The sequence below is a fragment of the Pipistrellus hanaki genome, assembly GCF_964339955.1.
Source record: "Pipistrellus hanaki genome assembly, chromosome: 4".
NCBI lineage: Eukaryota > Metazoa > Chordata > Mammalia > Chiroptera > Vespertilionidae > Pipistrellus > Pipistrellus hanaki.
Window position 1 is genome coordinate 2663986 of NC_140506.1, and position 19756 is coordinate 2683741.

A 19756-nucleotide genomic window follows, 5' to 3' on the forward strand; every position below is an offset into this window, starting at 1 on the left:
GTCAGCCTTCAATCAGAGGAGCCTGTGACCAGGCGAGAGATGCAAATCAAAACGACACTGCGGTACCACCTCACACCTGTCAGAACGGCTAGCATCAACAAATCAGCAAGCGACAAGTGCTGGCGAGGATGAGGAGAGAAAGGAACCCTCGTGCACTGCTGGTGGGAATGCAGACTGGTGCAGCCACTGTGGAGAACAGTATGGAGTTTCCTCAAAAAACTGAAAATGGAACTCCCATTTGACCCAGTGGTCCCACTCCTAGGAATATATCCTAAGAAACTAGAAACACCAATCAGAAAGGAAATATGCACCCCTATGTTCATAGCAGTACAATTTACAATAGCTAGGATTTGGAAACAGCCTAGGTGCCCATTAGCAAATGACTGGATCAGAAAACTATGGTACATCTACACAATGGAATACTATGCTGCCATAAAAAAAGAAGGAATCCATACCATTTGCAGCAACCTGGATGGAACTGGAGAGCATTATGCTAAGCGAAATAAGCCAATCAGTGAAAGAAAAATACCACATGATCTCACTCATTTGTGGATAATAAAGAGCATTATAAACTGATGAACAAAAAGATAGGTACAGAGACAGTAAAGCATCAAACAGACTGTCAAATTCCGCGGCGAGGGGCAGGAGATGTGCCATGTCTTCTGGAACATTCTGGTCATTTCACGATCAAAGCGGGGTTCAAATTGATTATTTATTGTCAGTAGCAATTAGTATTAACGGTTTCACCTGGTTTGAGAAGCTCATAATACACCACATCTTCCTGATCCCACCAAATGCAGAACATTGTCTTCTTTCCGAAGCAATTTGGCCTTGCAGTCAATGTTGATGGTTAACTTGGATCAAACCATGATTTTGTGCATTTGGGATTCTCAAAATAAAGCCACTTTTCATCACCAGTCACAATTCAATGCAAAAAAAAAAAAAAACTTTATTTCGTGCCACTTTTCAGTTTGCCATTTATCTTTCGTTCAGTCAATGTGGCACCCATTTTTCTTCCTTTAAAATCTTTCCCATTGCCTGTAAATGATCAGAAATCGTTTGCTGAGCAACGTTTAATCTTTCTGCAAGTTGTTTTTTAGTTTGACATGCATCTTCATCCAATAATGCTTGTGATTGTTGGTCTTCCAACTTTTTCAGTTGACCTGGATGTTTCTTTCACATAGAAATCATCACTTTTAAAATGTTTAAACCAGTATTCACAAGCATCTTGAGATGGAGCATGTTCACCATAAGCTTCCCGAAGTAGACGATAACTTTCAGCAGCACTTTTCAAAATAAAGCAATGTTAAAACTTCCTGCAAATGCTCTTTTTTTGGCACGAAATTTGACATTTTTAAGCGTAAAGATATCTAGGATGTTAACACCTTCAGGAAATTTGACATATGAAGCTTTGAAGCTTGCTGTCAATGCGACCAAATAGCATACATATCAAATCACATCTATATCAACATATGTGTAACTCCATTTAGTGGGGGGGGGGGGGAATCCACATTATTAACGGGTGCCCCTGGTAGGCAGTACTCACTGAAGGTGGCCAACTTCCGGCTGGCCCAGACAATCAAAGCTCGTGACGTCTGACCAGAAAGGACCAGGAAGCCAGGTTCAAGTTTCAACCGGCCCCTCGGGTAGCTGTGGCCTGAAGGCTCTCTTCCCCGGAAGGCCAGAGTGTCAAACAGCCGGGCAGGACCCCTGGGTGACAACGGAGCCTCCCGCGAAGGACTCCACAGGAAAACTTACTCAGATCTACACAGCCCCCACAACCCCACCCGTTCCGCTCATGCAAACAGGAAGCGGCTCCAAACGGTGGTGGGTCCAAGGCCCAGTGCACCATTCGGGTCATGTTCTTGCCTGAGTGCTCCGGCCCGCAGCTCAGCCGATAACACATGGCAATGATCTTAATTTTCTCCACTGACAAGGCTACGTAATAAAAGGAATACAAGCTATGAAACCACTCTTCATCTGTAGACGCTTCTCTCCCAGCAAAGAATTTAAATGCCTCTTGAACGCTTGAAGCGTTGACCTAGAATTAGCTTCTCGGCGTTACGTAAATATGGGAAAGTTCCATAATTCGATTTAGATAGGCATGCATGAGAATTACCTGATTTTTAATTCCTATCACTATTGGTTCAAAGGATTCATGCATACTCTATGTCATATAGTGGGTTTGAGACCCCCGTCAACCATCCAAGCTCAGATGGGCCATAGCGTGTCATCCAAAGGCAGAGCATATGCCCACGGCGCACCCACCACCTGCAGTGACGTGGGTGCCTCACGTGACACACTCCCATCTCCGTCCCAAAGGCTCTGCCTCCCGGGAAGCCCCCCGCGACGCCTGCTCACTCGCCAGGGGTCTGGAGGTTCGTGGCCACGCCCAGAGATCGGGTACATTTTGGGTTTTTTTTAAATATATTTTATTGATTTTTCTCAGAGAGGAAGAGAGAGGGATAGAGAGTTAGAAACATCGATGAGAGAGAATCATCGATCAGCTGCCTCTTGCACACCCCCTACTGAGGATGTGCCCGCAACCAAGGTACATGCCCTTGACCGGAATCGAACCCGGGACCTTTCAGTCCGCAGGCCGATGCTCTATCCACTGAGCCAAACTGGTGCCGGCAGCCAAACCAGTGCCGGCTCTTTATGGGTTTTTAACCAAGACGACACGCCTGTGGTGACTCTGGTTTCCTACACCCGTCCAAGACGCCCGCATCTCTCTTCCCCATGTGGCAGTGACCAAGGCTGCTGACTCAGGCACTAGTACTGGCCTTTTCCAAAAGAAAAAAGAAAAACACAAGCCCCAGCGGAGAAATAATCGAGACGGGAACCTCTCCTTTCCGTACTGACTTAGGGAGGGGAGCCGTGACTTCCCTTCAGAGCTAGAGGACAGACGCGGCACGCGCTGTGATTCGCCTGCCGTCCCCCTCAGGCTGAGGCTGAAGGAAAGGCGAGCACCTCAGGCTGCCATCCGGGCTGTGCTCCCGTCGCTCCGTGAACTCGGGGAACCGACCAGCCCACCGTCAGCGAGGCCAGGAAACTCACAGCAGCCCCTCTGGGACCTGGTACGCATGTCTCTGCTAAAACAGCCTTTCAATGCGTACTGGAAGTGTCTAAATGCATGTCCTTGATAATTAGTATATTTTAATCCAAACTGTGGAGTAATGCCTGCTTTTCTAATGCTAACTAAGGAATATAACTATTAGAGACATCCTTTCTTAAAATTTCTCTCTGTCATAACCAATGGATACAAGACACGGGGGCGGGGGGGGTGAAGGCATATGCAGGGGGGGTAGGCATGGCTGGGCGGGGGGAGAAGGAGACATATGTACTACTCTTTGTGACCCTTCAAACAATAAATTAAATAATTAATTAATTAATTAATTAAATTTCTCTTTGGTAGTATTCCACAAATAACAGTATAAGGTTAACATTACTCTCAAGGTACCATTTACGATACGGCATTTTAATGGAAAAAGTGATGTGTGGGGCCTTTATCTTGGTTGCTATTACCATTTGCTAAGTAAGAATAACAGCTCAGATCGCACTGATGATAATACAGGAAAACAGAGTTATGTTGTGTCCCTTTTCCAGTAGAAGGTAGAGAGTACTTTTACATGGAGAGAGGAAAAACAAATTTACAAAGTACAGATACACATCAGTGATGTTAGTCAAAGATCAGCTCCCGCTGAGATTAGCAACGTTACCTGCCGGCACCGTAACCCAGGTTATAATGAGAAAGTCAAAAATAAGGTTTGAGCAAATAACATAATGAGGCCACGCATCACCCTCCTCATTCCTCTCTGATTCCCAATAAGGACACGGGACGTGGTGTCTTCATCTAACTGGTGCCCAACAAATATTTGTGAAATGAATGAGTAGGAAATGAATGACACGAGATGATAAAACAGATCCTCCATCTCCTGGGAATTCAGTGCCCTGCTCGCTTTTAAATTTAATTAATCCTCACCGTCCTTGTGAGATGGCCAGAGGGGAAATGTGTTTGCGTTGCATCTGGAAACGGAGGGACTCTGTGAGAGGGACAGACTCTCCCACAAGGAAATGGAGCTGCAGCGAGGGTCCCGGCTCTCAGACCGGGTCCTAGGGGAGCCCCCCAGCCTCAGCCAGGACCCCTCCTCCTCTGCCTCACCAGGGTCTGTCCCTGGGGCTGAGTTTGGCCAGTGGTCGGTGAGCTCATTAGCCAAGAGCCACATTTCAACAGTACAAGATTGAAATTTCTTTGGAGAGCCACATTTCTTAAACTTAAACTTCTTCTAACGCCACTTCTTCAACATAGACTCGCCCAGGCTGTGGTGTTTCGGGGAAGAGCCACACTCAAGGGGCCAAAGGGCCGCATGTGGCTCGAGAACCGCAGTTTGCTGACCACAGCTCTGGACCATCCCATGGCTCTTTACATTCCCTTCCAGTTCCTCTCCCCCCAACCCACCATGTCTTGTCTGGAGGAAGCCTCTACCTTGCCTGGCCTGAACACACACACACACACACACACACACACATCACACACACACACACACACACACACACATCACACACACACACACACATCACACACACACACACACACACACACACACACACACACACATCTCACACACACACACACACACACACACACACACACACACACGTACGTCTCCGACCACGGCTCCAGGGTGAGCTCGGGGAGCAGAAGGAAGCGGTCACACGGGCGCAGGAGAGATCACGGGAGCGCAGGCGGCTAACCCTCGGAAAGTGCCCCGTGGTCCCGCGTTCAGCTCCGCGGAGGCACAGCTCAGCGATTACGCAACCCCAGCCCGGCCCCATGGCCCAGAGGACGCTCTTTATGAGTCGGAAGTCTGACACCACATCTGTGTGACCTGGTTCTGGACGTTTAAAACAGCAGAAGGCCTCCAGGCTTCCCCGTGTGCGGGAGCGATCAGAGAGCCTCCAGCCGGCACGGCTCTCTCTGGGCTCCGGGCCGCCGGCCGCCGTGTTTGACTGAAGTCACCTGACATTTCAAACGCCGAACAGCAGCCAGGTGGGGACCACACTGCGCAGCACCCTTCCTTCCTCTCCAGGAGGTAGAATGCATGTGAATACATGAACTGAACGTGTTACGTGTCTACACATAAACCTGACGACTTCACTCAAACTTGGTAAAGCGAATCGTTTGCTTTCGTGTTCTTGGTAGAACACCTTGCCGTTCATAGTCAAACCCAACAGATGACGTGCAAGCAAAGGAAGTGGCCTTGGACGGCAGCCACCTCCCTCCCCCATCGACCCGCTGAGCTGTGCTCGGCTCCGATCTCAGGGAAGAAGATGTACCGATCGTGGGCAAAACAAGCTTCTAATGGCATCACTATGATCGAACAGCAAACATCCAACCATCCACGCTGCCACCTGCCAGGATGACTAATGGGCACCACAGGCCGCGTTCACACTCCCGGCAGCCAAGCGCCGAGTCAGAGGGTGCGGGATGACAACCATAGAGCCGAGCACAGAGGAAACAGAGCACACGAAGTAGGTTTAAACCGTAAAAAACATCGCCCAGCCAGTTGTCCTCAGTGGTTAGAGCGTCAGTCCTCGGACTAAAGGGTCTCGGGTTTGATTCCGGTCAAGGGCACGTACCTCGGCTGCAGGCTCGATCCCTGGCAGCGGTTGGGGTGTGTGCGGGAGACAACCAAAGGCTGTGGCTCTCTCACATCCATGTTTCTCTCTCTCTCTTCCCCCCACTCCCTTCCACTCTCTCTAAAAATCAATGGAAAGGTCTCCTCAGGTGAGGACAAACACACACACACATACACACACACACAACAATGCCACCAGGCCACATCCTCAGGTTCCCGGGGACAGAACAAAGTCTGCGCCACCTTACACAGGATCCCATCACGCGCGGCTATCCGGCCGCCAGTGACATCCCATTGGAAAAGGAGAACGGGTGCGGGGAGACAGACGGAAAGCGGGGCTCAGGTCAGAAGAAAGCTCCTGTTTTCTGACTCAGGTCTCCAAAATACACAGCAGTCCCCTTGTATTATATCTGTATTTTCGTTACCAGAGGCCCATCGTGGTGTGAAAACATGAAACGGAAAACCCTAGAAACAAGCAGCTCCCGGCTTCCCGCGGCGCTGTGCAGAGCGGGTGAGGACGTGGTTGTCCTCCCCGCTGTCCTCCCCGTCCAGCCCTGTGCCCGCCGCCTCTCCGCCCCCTGCCCCTCCTCACTCCCAGCCAGGCCCGTGACCAGGCCAGCGCCCGGCACCTGGCGTCTGCGCTCAGTGCCCTCGTTTGGCTTAAGAGCAGCCCAGAGCCCAGGAGGAGTGACCTCGGCCGTTCAGGCCGCCCCGGGGACCACGCCGGCTGCCTCAGTGAGAGGCGGGTAATCTCCACCTCCCGGGGAGGGAAGGGAGCGGGATGGGGAGGCTCCGGGCTCTGGGTGAGAACCAGTCTCCCGGGAGCCCAGTGCTGCCTGCTGTGGCCTCAGGAAGGCAGGCAGGGACTCCACGGCGACCTGGGCTCGGCCAGCCCCGGGCTCCGGACGGCGGCCCTGCAGACGGGGAGCCACTGCTGTCCCTCAGGGTGAACCCCGAGCCACGCACAGGAGGGCGCTGACGCTGACTCCTCTGCCCTTAAAAAAGTTTTCCAGGGCAACCCAGTTCTCAATGCTTCCCCCATCTTTCTTTCTCTCTAACACACACACACACACACACACACACAGGGCATGTGTGTGTGTGTGTGTGTGTGTGTGTTAGAAAGAAAGAAAACATTAGTTTCTTAATGTCTGCATCTATCATTTAAAATGTAATATTTGTATGTTTCAAGGAGGCGTAAAATTTATTGTTTCAATTTTTGTAGGTTTATGCATGTAAATATGTGAGCAAGAGAGAAATTTCTCCAACATGTTTATGTTTAAGCTCAGTATTCAGACACAGAAATATCTGAGGGTACCAACTCCTACTGGTTTTATTTGAAAAGAGCAATGACATTAAGCTTCATGTTTCTGGAATAGGCATAGACTTTTTGTAACAGTTCTTAGTATTTCTGGAAATATAAAATACCTTTTTAGTATCATTTTATAATCTACATTTAAATAAAACTAATAGATTCCTTATTTAAGATTGCAAACTTCTCCTATGGAATTAGCTATATTTTAAAACTATGATGTAAGTTACCAAGGTGCCTCAGTTGCAGGTTCGATCCCTGGTCCGGCCGAGGCACGTGTGGGAGGCAATCAATCCTTCCCTCTCACGTGGATGTTTCTCTCTCACTTCCCCTCTCTCTAAAGATCCATGGGGAAAATATCCTCAGGGAAGGACTGAAACAATAAATAAAAAAACTCCTGAACAATAAATAAAAAGCTCCCTCAGTAAATTCCTCATCTGGTCGCTGGGAGGAGAATGCTTTCACAAGATGGATTCTCTGAATGCACTTCGTCAGAGAAACAGAACGTTCCGGAAAGCCCAGGTTCCCTCACGGTAATCCTCTCCAGGAGGCTCTCCCCCACAGCTCCCGGGACCAGGGACAGAATCTCCGAGGACACGGTGACCACACGGATCACGATCTGTCGCTCACACTCCTCTGGAAGGCCGTCTGGGAATCATGTGCCGGGGAGGGGGGTGGGGGCGGGCCTGGTAACGGCGGGGCTTGGAGGAGGAAGCATGGCTGAGAGCCCTTATCATGAATGGATGGGCCCTAACCGGTGTGGCTCAGTGGATAGAGTGTCGGCCTGCGGACTGAAGGGTCCCAGGTTCGATTCTGGTCAAGGGCATGGACCTTGGTTGCGGGCACATCCCCAGTACCTTAGTATGCAGGAGGCAGCTGATCAATGTTTCTCTCTCATCGATGTTTCTAGCTCTCTATCCCTCTCCCTTCCTCTCTGTAAAAAAAATCAATAAAATATGTATTTTTAGAGTTCACGCTGACACAGAAAATGCAGAAAAGCCAGCCCCGACCGTGGTTTAACTAAGACTTCCCTGGACACAGCCGGTCACGTACCTATCACCTCATTAAACCTTTTAGGGAATGATATTCCATAAAGCAGGAAACACAGTCCTGCCGCTCGAGAAATACTCAGAAACATCCACTGTGTTCTAGGCATCCTCTCTTTTACTTTTTAAATATTTTTTATTGATTTCAGAGAGGAAAAGAGAGAGAGAGAAATATCAATGATGAAAAAGAATCATCGATCTGCTGCCTCCTGCACACCCCACACTGGGGATCGAGCCTGCAGCCCAGGCCTGTGCCCTGACCAGGACTCAAACAGTGACCTCTGGGTTCACATGTCCACGCCCAACCCCCGGGCCGCACCGGCCGCGCCTTATTCTCTCTCTTACACCGCTCTGGCGGGAGTCCTGTTTTTGTCTGGGTCTCCAGTTGTGTCTGAACTTTCCTTCTTGGCGGTGGACGCCTGACACAGGGACAGCAGCTGTACCGGTCTCTGGCTCGGGTCTGGAATTCAGACACTGAAACCTGCTCCCCGTGACTATTGGATAACAATCTGTACTTGTTTTTTAATCAAATGCCTACGGCCCTTCCGAGGCAGCAAAAGACCCTACGCCTCTCAGGCCACACGGAGGCGATGACACTGCCCGCTGGCGGACGGAGCCCTGCCTGGGGCCGCCAGCCAGCAGCGAGCACTCCTCTCTGCCCACTCACCACCTTCTGGCCCGGGAACGGATCGGCCCGCACAGAGGCAGCAGCCAGGCTCCCTCTTAAACTTACCACTGACGGACGCGTCACCTCCATTACGTACTCCCAGAAGGAGCCGGCCTAGGATGTCACTGGCATGCAAATCAGCGAGTCTGCAGATTTACCGTTCTTCTCTAACGGGCTGAGAATTCTCTATTTATAAGCTCCTCCCCACTCCCCCCACCCTCCTCAGATTTCACCGCCTTCTCACCTCACCTGTCCTCTTCACCCTCTCCCTCCACCCACGCCCAGAGCATCAGCCCTGATATATTTTCAGAGATGCCACCCTCCACCAAAGGCAAGTGTACATGGACTGGTCTTTGTGATCACAAACCCGGATCTTGATATCCAAGCGCACTGGCCGACAGAGATGTCACCCGTCAGTGAACCTGGAATGGCTGTGTGTGCTCACGGCACCGGATTACATACACCGGCGCTGAGTGCAGAGTGGAGGAGGTCAGTGAGCAAGGAGTGGGGAGCTGGTGTCTGGGAGCTTGAAAAACACCAGTGAGGGCGGGAAGGTGGCTCCCCGCGGCCAAGAGGAGGGTTAAATCTGATGTGGAGACAACCATGGCTGCGCCCGAAGGCTCCCGAGCAGATAAGTGCTGAGGTTAAATCCATGCGAAAAGAGCTCAGGCACAGCCGGAGCCAGTGTGGCTCAGTGGATAGAGCGTCGACCTGTGGACTGGAAGGTCCCAGGTTCGATTCCGGTCAAGGGCATGTACCTTGGTTGCAGGCACATCCCCAGTAGGGGGTGTGCAAGAGGCAGCTGATCGATGTTTCTCTCTCATCGATGTTTCTAACTCTATCCCTCTCCCTTCCTCTCTGTAAGAAATCAATAAAATATTTTTTTTTAAAAGAGCTCAGTCACAAATGCACTGACGGGAGAGAAGCTGTTTGTCAAGAACCGAAAGACGCTGAGTTACAAAGCGACTGACCGACGCCACGGGGACCTGGGGAGGGATGAGGATGCCGGGGAGGAATCCCACAGGAGCCGCGGGCTCTGGAAGAGCCGGGAACAGAGGGGCCTGAACCGAGCCCGTGACCCCCGTGCCTGCCCCAGGGGACGTGGCACTGGCCAGGGAAAGGCGGGGAGAGACGCTGCCTGTGAAGAGAGAGCGACGGTGGCTGTCATGTGGCGGCCACACGGTCCGGCATGTCAGTGAGAGGCCCGCACAGAGACCCTCCATGATGTCGCAATAAAACTGAACGACAGGCATCATCAGCAAAGGCCTTGTTTCCCCATCTTCCCCGGGTGCACGGAAGAGGGAGCTTCAGAAACTTAGAGAATAAATAAGAGAAAGAGATGCTGGCAACAACACGACTAACATGTCATACGGAGCCCGTGGCAGCTCCCCTAGAGCGAGATTTATCTCTGGCACAGGGTACCCCAAAGCAAGGCCGGGCAGAGAGCTACACAACACGGTTAGAAGAGAGGGTGTGTCTCTGTGTGTCTCTGTGTGTAAGCTCAGAGAGGAAGGCCGGGGATTTAAACAGACAGGCCCGGTACTGGCACAGGGCTGCCCGGCCCATGCACAGCACTCCGGCTACCGATGCCAGCCTGGGCTCAGGCCTCCGCCTGCCAACCGGCAGGTTCCAGTCCTGCCCAGGCGCTCATCTGCCCCTGCCATCCCAGCCACGCCGGTTCAGCCTCTGCCCCTTACCCTCTGCCCCTTACCCTCTGCCCCTTAACCTTAATGGCAGCCACTCCCCCCTGGTCCGGGTGCCTTACTGAAACTGCCCCGCCTCTGTCCCCATCTACGAGATGTACAACAGCTGGCAAATGCCTGCTCCCTCTTTCTGCAAACACAGGATGCCACGCAGGCAGAGAGGACGGCAGAGAGCATGCCCAGTGCTCAGACACGACTGGCCGTGGTCTCCTCACCCAGGAAACAAACGGGTTTCAATGTGCTGTTCACACAGGAGCCTCCGGGCCAGGCAGGAGGCAGCCAGTCTGTGATCCCTCCATCATCGCTGATTCTTTCCCCCTCCCCCTGCCTCTCTGGATTAATAAAAACGTATTTTAAAAAGCACAGAAGCCTCCAAAAGACTACACTTATGCTGCATGTGGTGGCTATTTTGGGCCAGTGGTTTTAAAACTCGTTTAACAGTGAAACGTTTTCAAAAAAAGCAGAAATAAAAAGTTTCACGCAGACCGGGAAGAGGCGGGCGGCTGCGCTGGAGAAAGGGGTTCGAGCCCCACTTGCTGCCCAGCGTCCCCGCGGCCCTCACCCCCAGCTTCCCGGGCGGGTCCCGGGCTCCTCGCTGAGTTACAACGTCACCGTTCCGGAAAGCCACCGAGGGGACCCGTCCTGATGGCAGGCCGCTGCCAGGAGGAACCGCGCCTTTTAGTGCCTCCGAGGTCGATCTCTCCGTCCTGAGCCTAAGGGCACCCATGGCTGCCAGCCAGCGGCCTCGTCCAGATTCCAGAGCGAGAGCCCTCCTTCCACAGCGGCACCCACGGCCGCCCTCCCCTGCCCCAGGGGTCTCTCCTACAAGTCAAGAGGGAACAAATGCACTTTGCAACCAAGGACGTTCTTCCCTCCAGGGCCCCCAGGAGCAAGAACTTACACGCTGGGGAGCCCAGGCGGATTAGCCCTCCCCCCAAAATCTTCTCGATCACCGGAGTGCCCACTTTTTAAACCTGAGTCCAAACTCCCCCCTGTGCCTCAGCTCCCTAACCCCCCCACCCCCGACCCTAAACGAGGCCCGTGGCCCCGAGGCAGGGCTGGTGCCCGCTGGGCGGTCTGTCACTGAGGCCCTCCCCGGGCTGGGGGGGGCTCCGCACCCCACCCCTGGCCGGGCACCCAGGCAGCTGCCCCTCCCCTGCCAGAGCCCCTCAGCAGCCAGCGGGGACCCCTTCAGCCTCTGTGCACCCGGAGGAGACACAGGCTCGCCGGGGAGGGGCTGGGGAGCTGCACGGCCCAGGGCAGGCCCCATTACCTCCCAACCCCCACCGCCCAGAGGGTCCCCAGTCCAGGCCCGGCGGCAGATCTCAGAAAGCCCTGCACGGAGCCAGGAGAGGCTCCTCCAGGAAGGTCCGGGCGGTGCAGGCGCCCAGGCCTCAGCCGGGAGGGGGCGGGCTCAGGGCGCGGATGGCTGTGCCAGGCAGCGCGGGCAGAGGCCGGAGCAGGGCGGGGGGCACTCCGTCAGTCTGCTCGTCTGAAACGTGAGGGATGGAGAGCGGTCCTTGTTCCCCAACACCTGGTGGACAGAAGCTCCTACAAGGGGGCGCTTCCAAGACGCCAGGCTGTCCCTGACCCCCGCAGGCCGTCTTTTCCCACCACCAGGGGGCGCCCTGCAGCAAGGCCCATGTGTAAAGGTCAGCCATTTCTCAGAGCAACGTGAGAAGAGACGGCTTATGCGGAGCCCCACCCCTGGGCTGGAAAAACTCCCCGTTTAATAAGCATTTCCTTATTCTCGTGGCCCGTCTGAAAAAGAGCCCTGGGCATAGTCTTGGGTGAAAAGCAGCGAGGGCTCAGAGGAACAGAACACAGTCTGCGGACACATCCATCTCCACGCACTCAGACAGACAGAGATGCTGAAAGGACAGACTCTGAGGTATTAATAGAAGGTGGAGAAATCGCCTTCTTTGCTTCTCCAGCTCCCTAAGTCTTTTCCCAGTAACAACTATGATGTGTGTGTTTACAAAACCTCCGTGCTGACCAGGCCCTCCGCGGGGTGGGGGCGGGGGGAGCGGGCCCGGGGTCCCCTGCCCTCCTGTCTGTGTGCGGCACGGCCTGAGACCCAGCCAGGCGCCCCATCCCCTCCCAGCTGTCCCCGCCCACGGGATCCCTCTGATTTCCTGCGTCACTTACTGCACGTCTGGCCACAAGTGACAGGAAGGGCAGAACCCCTGACTCTGTGGTCTCCGTGCCCATGACAAGGGACCCAGCACGGGGCAGGCGATCCCAGCGGGAGGGGTACGGGGAAGAACCTTTGTGTAAACTCACAATGGTGTGCCGCCGAGGCCCTGGGCTGGGGTCTGGCACAGCCCTTAAATCGGGAGGCGGCCCCCGGGGGTTGGGGGGGAGCCTGGGGCAGGCCCCGACCACTGGCGGCTGTGGGGTTCGTCCGAGGGGAGACCAGGAGTCAGAGCGGGTACAGGGCCAGGGCTAAAGGGGTTCGTCTGGCCGAGCACAGACAAGTTCTCAGGCAGAGGCAGACGGCACCAACAGCCAGTTCATCACACTTAACACTTCCTTCCTCACTGCTTCTCCTTCAAAAGGCCCTAGCGCCATGGTCCGCAAACCGCGGCTCGCGAGCCACATGCGGTTCTTGGGCCCCGTGAGTGTGGCTCTTCCACAAAACACCACGGCCTGGGCGAGTCTATGTGGAGGAAGTGGAGTTAGAAGTTTGAGTTTAAAAACTTTGGATCTCTGAAGAAATTTCAATCATCGTCCTGTTGATACTTGGCTGTGTCGACTGAGTTTGTCAACCATTGCCCTAGCAGGGGTCTTCAAACTACGGCCCGTGGGCCACATGCGGCCCGCAGAGGAGTCTGATCTGGCCCGCCAGGTTTTTTGGGCAGTGAGCGCAGCAGAGGTGTTACAGTAGGAATTAGTAGTTCATATAGTCCGGCCCTCCAGCTCTCTGAGGGACCGTGATCTGGCCCCCACTTTAAAAAGTTTGAGGACCCCTGCCCTAAAGTAACCCTCAGGAACTCTGGCTCAGGTAACCCTCGGCCTAGTTTCTGGGCGTTCAAGTGCTCCATGCTCTAAACCTGAGCACATGCGTGTACAGAAAGCACATGTCTGGGGCGGGACAGAGCAGGTGTACAAGGCAGCTCTGTCACTAACGCAGTCCACCTGAGCCTCAGTGTGCACACCCCAGGTGAGAAGAGTAAAACATCAGACTCCCGGTTGGAGAAACGGCCATGGACTCAGTCTTCCTGACCGTCTGCCCCGCCCACAGCCTCACCTGCAGTCAGAGTAACCGACATGAGCAGGCACTGAGTCCCTCTGCTGACCTCCAAAAGCAAGGCGGATGGACCAGGCCACCGGCCAGGCCGGACACGGTCACCTCCTGGCATTTCTCTTACCCCACAGAAACACACCAAAAAAAAAAAAAAAAAAAAAAAAAGCACGTGTGAAAAAAACGCTCAGTGGTCCTGTTTTTGAGTGGGAACATGGAATAGCAACATGGAATATCTCTTTGAACGAAGGAGAACTCACGCGGGGAGGGTGTCCGAAAGGAAATGGGATTTTAAGTTTTGTCTACATGCAACTTGAACTGGAAACTATTCCTGAGTGTGTCCTCAGTGTTTTAGATGACATGACGGTTACACATGATTAAAGACAATCATGCCCTGTCTCTCCATAACATTCCCTGAATGGTGGAGTAAGTTTAATTTACCCCAAACGACTCTATCAATTGGATGTTTCAGGTTGATAAGCACAGTCAATCACAAGACAGCAAGGCTGTCTTCACTTTAAAAGCTCCATGGACACGTCGCAACGAGAAATACCTGGTACGGATCAGGTTCTAATGTAGCCAGAACAACGTACCTTCTTATACTTTTCTTTTCAGGGGGGGGGAACAAGGTCTCCTCTGCTCCTAGCACGAACCCCCAAAGGCACTGGCACGGAAGGGGCTCCTGCGACCCCTCAGAACCAGCGGGGCGGAGGCTGCTCTGCAGAACCACGGTGAGAAGACCACGCCGCCAGCCGCGGGCCTCGCCTGAGCAGCACGCGGCCCGGGACTTACACCAGGGGCGCACGCACACCCTGTGCCGGCCGGGATTGCCCAGCCAGGAGTCCCCTGCTCCTCCCAGAGCAGCCAGGACCCGGCTCCCACGAGTGAGAAGGAGTCTGATGCCATCTCCGCTATCAATTATTCACCCCCCCGCCGGGCCGGGTGTGCTCGGCGTGTCCATCTCTTTCCTGGACACCGGGGCGGGGTTTGCTGATAAAGACTCTTTCTGCAGGACCTACGCACAGGCGGGTTTTTTTGTTTGTTTGTTTTAATATATTTTTATTGATTTAAGAGAGGAAGGGAGAGGGAGAGAGAGAAATATCAGTGATGAAAGAGAATCATGGATCGGCTGCCTCCTGCAGGCCCCCCACTGGGGATCAAGCCTGCAACCCGGGCATGTGCCCTTGACCGGAATCGAACCCGGGACCCATGAGTTCACAGTTCGACGCTCTATCCACTGAGCCACGCCGGCTAGGGCTCCTCACAGGTCTTAAAGAGATTAAGTGGATGTATCAAGTACACCCTCCTCTCATTGTACAGAGGAGTAAACTGAGGCCAAAAGAGCCCCAGGCATCTCATTGAAAATAATAAAGCAAATACTGTCAGCAATAAAAAATATATTATAAATAATAGTAGTAATAGCAATAATAATAAAGCCAGTGCGTTGGGAAGCTGACCCGAGGCTGTACCCGCAGACCGCTGGAGCTGGTTCGGACCTGCTCGCTGGGGGTGTCTCCGTGCCGGGCACCAGGCCTCCTCGGGCCACGTGCTGTGCGGACACCGTGTTACTCGGTGTGGACGGAAGGAGACCCTCAGGGCCTGAGGAGGCGCAGGCGTCCGTTATCAGTTTTCATCAATGGAGTAGCTTTTTAATTAAGGCAGGTACACCGTGTTTACAGACAATGCTATTGCACACTGACAGGCTACAGCGGAGTGTGCACACAGCCTTTGTGTAGGAAAGCCAAAACCCTCCTGCCATTCTCCTTATTGCGACATTCGCTTCATTTTTGGTGATTTGGAGCCAAACCCGCACTGTCTCAGAGGCATGCCTGTGTTTTCACCGTGAGAACAAGGCAGGGAGCCCCGGCTCAGTGGAGAGAGCGTCAAACTGCAGACTGAGGGGTCCCATTCATGTCAAGGGCAAGGGCATATGCCCGGGTTTTGGGCTAGATCCCCGGGGAGGGCGAGGGGGGGGTGTGCAGGAGGCAGCCGATCAATGATTCTCTCTCATCATTGATGTTTCTCTCTCGCTCTCCCTCCCTCTCTGAAATCAATAAAAACGTATTTTAAAAAAAATATCCAGGAAAACATTAGTCACACACCAACACCAACGTCCCCTGGGTCGTAAGGGTAGGAGCAGTGCTAATTTAGTTGAATCTCCTCTCATTTATTCCTTTCCGTCACAACTACAGAGATGATGGTGAATGAAGACCCACTATGGCTTTTATCCTCTCCCACTATGACATGCCATATTTTCAACTAGTAAATCGAATCAGTACTTGGGATGCTGAACACAATATACAGATGTTTATTACAGAAGCGCACACCTGAAACCTGTATGATTTATTAACCAATGTCACCTCAATAAATTCAATTTAAAAGTGGGGGGGAAAGGCCACACACAAAAAAATACAATAAAAAGAAAACACAATCCCGAGGCTTCGAGGAACCGCCGACGGGTGACCCCGTCACCGTGTGAACGGAAGCTCCTCTGCGACGCAGACCGCCGCACGGACCCGCGCGCCTCAGAGACCCACGCTCAGGCCGCGCCTCCGAAAACCCGGCCCAGGAGAGAGGAGCGAGCCCCTGCCGGGGTGCGCCCACACACGCTCCCGGTGGCTAGGGGACGCTGCGGGGCGTGACCAGAGGCCCTGAGTGCTACGGCTTCAGAGAGGGCGAGATCTCGGACCGCTGGGAGCCACCGTGTCCCCGCGGGGCTGGCCGCCGGGAGGAAAGCCCGGCCTCACACGTGCAGACAGCGAGGCCCGTCCCCAGCCGCCTTCGCCCTGCCTGCCTCCTCCGTCCCCAGCCGCCTTCGCCCTGCCTGCCTCCTCCGTCCCCACGCTGCCTTCCGCCCGTCCTGCCTCCTCCGCACAGAGCTGGAGGCTGGCAGGTCCACGCCCTGAACCACGGAGGGTCCCTGCGTGCACGTGCCCTCTTCCCCCTGAGAAAGCAGCGGTGCCACAACGCTCCAGCCACACGTCACCTCCAAATGCCGTCCTCCGAGCCAGTGTGGAGACCAGGCCACCCTCCTGCACACGCACACGCGCACACACACACACACACACACACACACAGACCCGGGAACATGGAGCAGCAAGCCACACGCCAGGAAAATCACGGCCGGGGCACCCAGGCCCTGGGTGCCATCTCCCTCCTGGCACCCACTTCCCCTCCCGCCCAGGACCCCGGGTCTGCACCCCGCGGGCTGCATCACCCACACATCCCCGCCGCTGCCCCGGCGCCCCCGGGGCTGTGCCCGGGCTGCGGCCTGCGCCTCCCGGGCTGGCATCTCACGTCTGCCTCCCCTTGGCCACGGGCACCGGGACCCGGGCTTGGGATGTGGCTGAAGGGCAGCAAGAGAAGGATAAGGAAGGAAAGATCCCAGCCACGGAACGGCGAGAACAAAGGACACGCGGGCATTTGAGCAGGACGGGAAGCCACGCAGACGCTCAGGTACCTTCTGGGGCCGCCGAGGTAGGTGAAGGTGAAGGTGGAGTCCGAGTACCTGAAATCTGAACACAGGCCCGTTAGGAGCCGCGGAGGGGGTGAGGGGGTGGGGATGGGGTATCCCGGGTCGGGGGTGGGTTCCCCGGCGGTGGAGCCACAGGCCCACCCCCCACCCCCGCCCCGGGGGGCTGGACGCCGCGGGGACCCGGACGCGGGAGGGATGCCCCCACCCCCCGCAACAAGTGCGGTGCCATGGCAACGCGGGCACCGGGAGCGCCGGGCCGGCGGCCGGAAGCGCCCTCGCCACCCCGGAGGCTCCGGAGCCGAAGGCGGTCCCTCCCCCGGGACCGGGCGGCTCCGCGCCGGGACCGGACCGCGCCGGGCGGACTGCGGGGCCCGGTCTCCGGCCTCGGCTCCGGGCCGCCGCTGACACCCCGAGCGGCTCGGACAATCGGGGCGCGCCCGGGGGACCCACACCCAGCGGAGACCCCCGCCCCGCCCGAGCCCCGGTCCGGCCCCGGAGCGGCGGGCTGCCCGGCCCTGGGGTGGGGGTGGGGGCGGCCGGCACCCTCCCAGCGCCCCTCCCGCCGCGGCTGCCGAGCGGGCCCGGAGCGGGGCCGGGGGCGCGGGGCGCGGGGCGGAGATCGGGGGCAGGAGCCGGGGCAGGAGCGGGGGACGGAGATCGGGGCCGCTCACCCGCGAACAGGCCGTCCCGCTCGGCCCGGGAGCGCTGCAGGACCACGTCGATGTCCTTCTGGATGCGCTCCTGCCGCGAACACATCCCCATGGATCCGCCGAGAGCGCCCCGCCCGCGCCGCCGCCGCCGCCGCCGCCGCTCAAAGCGAAAGGCCGCGGCCGGGCGGGGAGGGGCCGGCGCTCCAGCTGTGCCGCCGCCGCCTCCGGCCGCCCCTCCCTCCTCCGCCCCGGAGCGCCGGCCGGGAGCGGGAGCCAGCAGCCGGGCGGCCTGGGCGCCCCCGCCCCGCGCCCCCGTCTCCGCCCCGCGCCCGCCGCGCACACCCGCCGCCGCAGCGCCGCCCTCTCCGCGGGCACCGGCCTCCGGGCACCGGGCACCGGGCTCCGGGCTCCGGGCTGCGGGCACCGGCCTCCGGGCACCGGGCTCCGGGCTGCGGGCACCGGCCTCCGGGCACCGGGCTCCGGGCTGCGGGCACCGGGCACGGGGCTCCGGGCTGCGGGCACCGGGCTCGGCGGGGAGGGAGGGAAGGCGCCCTGGGGCTCCCCCGCCCCCCACGCTCCTGAATGCCCCTCCACTCTCAGAAGGAACAGTGAGTCAGACGGAAAACCCACACCGGAGTGGCCGGGAGGGGGCGGGGAGGTGGGAGGAATAAAGGAAAACCCTTTAAAATCGGAAATAAATAACTAGAAGGAACAAGTTCCTCCTGTGTCAGGCGCGATGGAAAAGCCCCAAGCCACTCCAGGCGCCTCGTCCTGGCCTCTCCGGCCCCAGCTTTCTGTCCCGATGGGAATACTGGGGTGCCCCCAGGAGGCGAGGGCCCCGCTGATGGACCCCCATGTCCTCCCTCCCAGCATTTGTCCATAAAGACGTGGCTGACTCAACCGCCCGGGCCAGGGCGCCCACGGGGGTCTCTCCCCGCTTGTTCTAAACGCCCCCCCCCCGTCCCCCCCCTCCCCTGCCAGTGCCAGGGCCACCCCCCACGCCTGGTCGGGTCAGGAAGGAGCGGGGCTCCCAGCCTCCCGGCTGGTGCAGGAAGTGGGGGGCCTGGTGCTGCCAGAGGCCCAGCAAGGCCCATGAACCTCCCCTTTGCCCCTGGCTCCCCTGGTTCTGCATTCCCAGGGCCCGGTGCAGGGAGCCGAGCACAGGAGGGGCCCGGGTGCTGGCCGGAGGCAGGGACAGCTGTGCCCGGCAGCCTCTGGGCTGATGGGCACCCGGTTCCCACCAGCTTCCCCACAGGCTGAGCACCGAGTGGTCCCGCAGGGCTCAGACTCGGACTGGCAGCGTGATGCTGAGGGGAATTAGGAACCACTGTCCTCCCTGACGGATTGCAGGATTCTGGGGAGACACCCGCCACGCGAGACCGTGCGCCCCAATGCCTCCATCAGAAAGGGAGACAGGACCTTACAGGCTGCACAGCCCCGGAGGCAGCCCTGCGTGGGGACGGCCCTGCAGGGGCCCGGCAGCCCTGGGCCTGCGGGCTCTGACCGGGGACCACACAGCAGCTCTCAGCCTCTGCTGCAGCGCTTCCGGCCCAGGGCAGGGCAGGGCCACGGACTGCTTCCTCCTTCCATCCTGTGCTCTGACTTCCCCAGACAGCGTCACACCTGTCCAGCCACAGGGTTTACCTTCCGCCGCCTCTCCACCAGACCTGGGCTCTCAGAGCAGAGCCTCCCGCCATGGCTCCGGGCCCTCTCACAGGGCCCGCCCGGGGCTCCTGTCGCCGAGGCCCCATGCTCCTAGGAGCCTCCTCGTGATTCGCGCTGCCTTTGATTTTCCCCAGCTTCCCGGGCTGGCCTGTTTCTGTGCCACAAAGCCAGCTCGCTCTGCGGGTGCCCCTCAGGTGTGATGTATGTAAGTATTTTTAAATGTTAAGGGAGAAGATAAAAAAATAAATAAATAAATAAATAAAAAGAAAAGAAAAGGAAACCCATCCTCCCCTCTGGTATCTATTTCTGCAAGATAAGCTTCTCCACAAAAACTGCACCAGGTTCTCGTGCTCCGTGC

At 56.5% G+C, this 19756-nt stretch overlaps 1 protein-coding gene across 1 annotated transcript in view; it reads right to left on the minus strand.

The window, feature by feature from the left end:
- The window catches only part of PARP8 (poly(ADP-ribose) polymerase family member 8), a 91832-nt gene extending 73854 nt beyond the window's left edge, over nucleotides 1-17978 (minus strand). The window contains exons 1-2 of the mRNA XM_084881005.1: nucleotides 17755-17978; nucleotides 17069-17123 (exon numbers count right to left, since the gene is read on the minus strand). Of these exons, the coding sequence (XP_084737131.1) occupies nucleotides 17069-17123; nucleotides 17755-17845 (146 nt within the window). The 5' untranslated portion in view covers nucleotides 17846-17978. The remainder of the gene's footprint in view (nucleotides 1-17068; nucleotides 17124-17754) is intronic.
- Between the last annotated feature and the right edge of the window lie 1778 nt (nucleotides 17979-19756).